The sequence below is a fragment of the Montipora capricornis genome, chromosome 5, assembly GCF_036669925.1.
Source record: "Montipora capricornis isolate CH-2021 chromosome 5, ASM3666992v2, whole genome shotgun sequence".
NCBI classification, from domain to species: Eukaryota; Metazoa; Cnidaria; class Anthozoa; order Scleractinia; family Acroporidae; genus Montipora; species Montipora capricornis.
This window is the reverse complement of record NC_090887.1, coordinates 16,118,721-16,123,720: the sequence shown is the minus strand read 5'-3', so window position 1 is coordinate 16,123,720 and position 5,000 is coordinate 16,118,721. Positions and strand designations below refer to the sequence as shown.

The following is a 5,000-nucleotide window of genomic DNA, read 5'->3' as shown; positions in this document are numbered from 1 at the left end:
CAAACCCTCAGGTGCCTATGATCAGGAATGAAGACTGGTAATTAACCACTTACGACATAAAACATATCACACTTATACCTTGTGGTTAAGTCTTGCAAGTAGTTTGCTAAATCATCATGGCCATAGGCTCTGGCAACATCTTCAGGTAACGGAGTTCTGTCCTTGTAGGAATCAAAGACAATTTGTCCAGCAGAGGTGCTGAAGATCAACTCAATGAACTGCAAAGCACCTGTTTGTGCAGCTATATAAACCATTGATTGGAGACCTTGAACTGAACTTTGCTCTTTGGTCTGTGGTGAGGGATCTAAAAGAATAATCAACAGTGAGAGTTGGTATTGTTTGTAATGCCCACTATGTTAAATCATATTGGCTTTGAACAGTTTCATGGCCAAAGTTGTACGAGTTTGCACGCAAGCAAAATTATTAAATTATCTGAAGAGGGAGATGTGGCAAACAAGGAACCTGTGAGCTAAAACTCAGAAGGCTAAGCAGTGGCAACGAAGATGTGATGAATAGCCACAATGACTCACAATTTTTTGACAGATTTAGTTGGTGATATTTCAGCGATGAGTTTTTGCCCCCATGCAAGCTTATGCTAGCTTGCAATCTTTGATAAATTATAAAACGAACAAAAGACAAAAAATTCTCTATTATGGCAATGTCTTTACAACATATAGCGCGATTAGCACTGCAGATGAAGCAGGATTCATGGAGCTTCAATGATGTTTGGTGGACTGAAGTTACTTTATTTATTTATTTATTTATTTATTTATATTTTTTTACGTTACAGCACCTTACACGCATTACAAGACATTACAATACCTTACCTAAAGGAGGCTACTTACAGTAGTACAGCGACACCAATTCATACATTGATATACGAAATACGAAAATACTATAATTACCACTAAAATGCTTTAACAATTATTATACTAAGTCTTGCTACTACGTCTTAACCATTTATAATTTTAAACTAATAATAATTATTATTGATTTAAAAAAAGAGAGAGGCAACAATTATGCTTTCCACTTGTTTCATGAACTGGAAGAGAGTCCTTCCTTTGGTAAATCGTATATCACCATTCTGAACACAGAAAAAACAACAGAGGTTTCAAGCCATAGTCATCCAAAAGGCCACATAACCCTAAAGATTTTATTTGGAATATGTATTTGCATTAAACCTTATTTGATCATCAAGTTCCAGCCAAATTTTAGGCCATAATATAAATAGTGCATAACTTGGGCAAATTGTTGCTGCCCAAATGGAAAATTTGAGGATCTCAAGATAACAACGGATGGAAAAGAAATGTTCGCCTTAACTTTAACTGGATTGCCTCGATCCACCAACTTAGTAACCAAAACAAAAAAGGTTGACCACTTTCAACAGCTTTTAAAATGCAACCCTTCAAATATTCTTTTCATTTAATGAGCTACAAGCAAGGTAAATATCCAAGCCAGTGAAAGATTGGTAAAGTTAACGTAGTATACAAAGGTGGAGACTGTGCAGACTGTAGGAATTACAGGCCACTGACTAAGTTGAGTATACCTAGTATTAAAAGTAGTAGAGTCAGTCCTCTGTGATACCATTGATCCGCACCTGAATGAGGTACTGCATGACAACCAGTGGGGTACCTTACCGAAACCTGGAATCATCATATCGATCAAGGAAAAGTTATTGGTGCTATATTCATATACTTCCGTAAAGCCTTTGACTCGGTCTGTCCAGCAATCTTGTCTCATAAATTGCATGCCTGTGGAATTGGCAGCAATCTTTTCCAATGGCTACATAGCTATCTATCAAATCGACACCAATTTGTTGAACTACATGGAGTGAAATCATCTGCATTAGAAGTTAAATACCGTGTCCCACAATGTTAGTTACTTTGGCCTAGGCTGTTCACGATCTATGTTCATTATTTCCACGATTGCATAACACAAGTCGAGCTACATCTGTATGCAGACGACACAACTGCCTTTGTAATTTGAGATAATCCTGATGATGTTACAATCAAATTGAACAGTCTCTTTAAAGAGATCTGCGCTTTCTGCAGACTAAATAAGGTGACTCTGCACTCTGGAAAGTCAGAAGTAATAATTATCCAACATGATCAGTTTGTGGGCCCACTGCTGCCTGTGACGCACGGGGGTACACAAATCGACTACACAATGAAAGCAAAATTAGTGGGTGTGGTCATCGACAACAAACTGACATGGAGAGATCAGTTAGAGAAGACACATAAATCACTTAGTAGTCAGTATCGTGTGCTAAAGAAAATGCGATAGCTATTACAAATTACAAAAAGGCATTGTACTTTAGAACAGTAATTCCACAAATAACATATTGCATATCTGTCTGGGGCAACTTTTCTGTGGCTAAACTATATGAAATTGAGAACTTACATATGAAAGTAGGTAGATTTATCCACAGAGTTCGAACCTCAGAATATTTTGGAAAGTGAAGTACCGAGCTAAATCAGGTGGCAAGATCTAGGATACCTTTACAAATGTAGGCTTGCTATTGAGGTTTTTAAAGTGAAGCAGCGCTTAAACCATAGTTTGTTGCCATTCTTTAACTTTAAGAAAACAGAGCTAGCAGAGCTAGGAAGAAAAAGCTTCTCATATAGGGGGATTGTGATATGAAATTCACTGGACAGAAGGACAAGGGACTTGGAAAAGCTACATGCTCTGAAAGTAGCACTGAACCGCAACAAAGCCAGCCTCAACAAAATAACATTTAATAAAGGAACTACAGTAAATCTTAATAAGGATATTAACTTTTTGTATTATTAAATGTTAATATTTACACTTCTTAAAAATTTTCTATAATTTATCTATAATTAGTAGGTTATTTTCTCTTGTTGTAAATAGTCAGTTTTTTACTTTAGTATTAACGTTTGTATCTTAGTTTTAAAAAGCATTGTAGTTTAATTGGTAGGTTTATATGGTAGGGTTTTAATTGCATTATTAAATTTAGCAGGTCTACATCAGCTCTTTAGCTGCCACTACCGACCTGCTTTAACAAATAAAGTATGTACATGTATGCATGTAGATACCTGGAACTGATTTGTACACTTCTGACCATTTGGAAAAGAAATCCGCTTGCTTTTCAGGACTCCGAACTATCTCCTTTAACATCTCAATCGTCTCATCAAAATACTCAAAACGTGTTGTGCCAAGAGGATCACCATTCCGAGTCATCACATTAACTTGCACTTTACAAGGTGAGAGACATCCTAAGAAAAGGTATATTAAACAAATAGCCTGAGCACAATTTAAATGCAACTGTGCTGCAATTTTTAGTGCAAGGAATTGTCTTTAAGGTACTTTTAAAGTTATTACAGTCAGTTATCATGTACTTGTATAGTCCATTAAAGTGCTCCAGTAAATATGACCGAAAAATTAAAAATCCAAAGAAAAACAAGAAATTATTCGTCTTTTTCTTTGGATTTCAAAACTATGTTAACTTAACACTAAGTGACCCAAGTTTTACACCTTGATTAAAAAGAAAAGATACCTACTTTTTCCCGTTTAATGGTCTGCCATTACAAATTTTAAAACCTTGAGAGAGCTGGATCGAGGAGAAAATGATGTAAAAGACTCACTAGTGTAATATGTAGCATGGGAGTTTCAGGCTTTTAGACTTTTAAAGCTGTGTTTTACATATATAAGAAGCTGTATTTACATGCTGAATTTATAAGCTAGTGAGTAAATGACGTCATTTTTCCCTACATCCAACCCTCTGAGGTCCAATCCATCAGGTTTTTGAACGTGACTTTACGCCACACTGTGAAACCCAAAACTTACACTCAAAGTAAACAGCCTTTGCATAAAAATCAAAAATCAAAATTTTGCCAGTCAGGTCTTAAGCATTGAATACTGCAACATTAGCCAAAAGGTAAATTAAATGGCGTCATCTTTGAAAAAGCTATGCAATTCAAGAAAAATTTCAGCACCAGACTCCTGAATTTCATGTTAAATTTTACATGAAAAACCGGTTCTTTGCATTAAATTTATCGCGGAATTCTCTTGCTGTCATGTACTTTATTATTATTATGTAAAATGCTAATCAGGAATAAACAGGTGACTAGTGATTCAACATGGCATGTTCCTGTACGTAAGATGGTGTCAGAAAAAAATCCTTAAAAATCTAGCCTTAAGGTGGAACAGAGTTTTTGATAGGTATGTTTCATTTACCTTTTGCTCTAAAACCCTTGATCATTTGGTCGCCAAAAATAGCCCTGCGCGCGCTCTGCATTGCGTTAGCAAAAGCGCGTTCGAAAACTGTGTTCGGCCACTGAAAGTTGTAATCGCCTTGCGAATAGAGAATTTAGTTACATCGAACGTTCCAAGGATGGATTGGAGCAGTAGCGACCTTACCGCGGCATGGAAATTGTTTCGCCGTCATGTCAAGTTTACGTTTGGAGGTCCTCTACTCTCGAAGTCCGAGGAGCAAAAGTGCGACCATTTAACTATTATTAAATTTCCAACCTCGGTTAATGCATTTCTCGTTCACTGATTGGTTCACTCAATCTCGATTATCAGCTCATATACTTTAGTTTGACCTTATGGTAAATGATTGCTAAGCTAAAAAATTTTTCGCCGGAAAGCGAAATTTCTCTGAATAAAGCACAAAAAAAATGTTTTTGTGTTTTTGTGGAAAGTTTGGATCAATTCTGACGTTTGAAGTACGCAAAAAAGTAAAAAATGTTTTTGTGATGAGCCTGCGTCTGTCTGACCACCAGGTATTACACAACATCGCATCTTCGTCAAGCAATTTCGATTTCGCTCCGATTTTCTTGCTTTTTTCGCTCGTATTTCGTACTTTGTAAACTTTTGAAGTTTAAGGAATTTAATGAAACAATTATTCCATTCACACTTGTTGGATATGAGACTGGTGATAGCCAACTCGGCGCTACGCAAATCGTTGGCTATTTACCATCTCATATCCAACGCGCGCTCATAGAATAATTAATGATATGGATCGGAGAAAAGGGTCGAGA

At 36.4% G+C, this 5,000-nt stretch overlaps 1 protein-coding gene across 1 annotated transcript in view; it reads right to left on the bottom strand.

The window, feature by feature from the left end:
- The window catches only part of LOC138049653 (uncharacterized), a 48,257-nt gene that overhangs the window by 30,782 nt on the left and 12,475 nt on the right, over window positions 1–5,000 (bottom strand). Inside the window, exons 8-9 of the mRNA XM_068896046.1 lie at window positions 3,054–3,233; window positions 79–304 (exon numbers count right to left, since the gene is read on the bottom strand). Coding sequence (XP_068752147.1) covers window positions 79–304; window positions 3,054–3,233 — 406 coding nt within the window. The remainder of the gene's footprint in view (window positions 1–78; window positions 305–3,053; window positions 3,234–5,000) is intronic.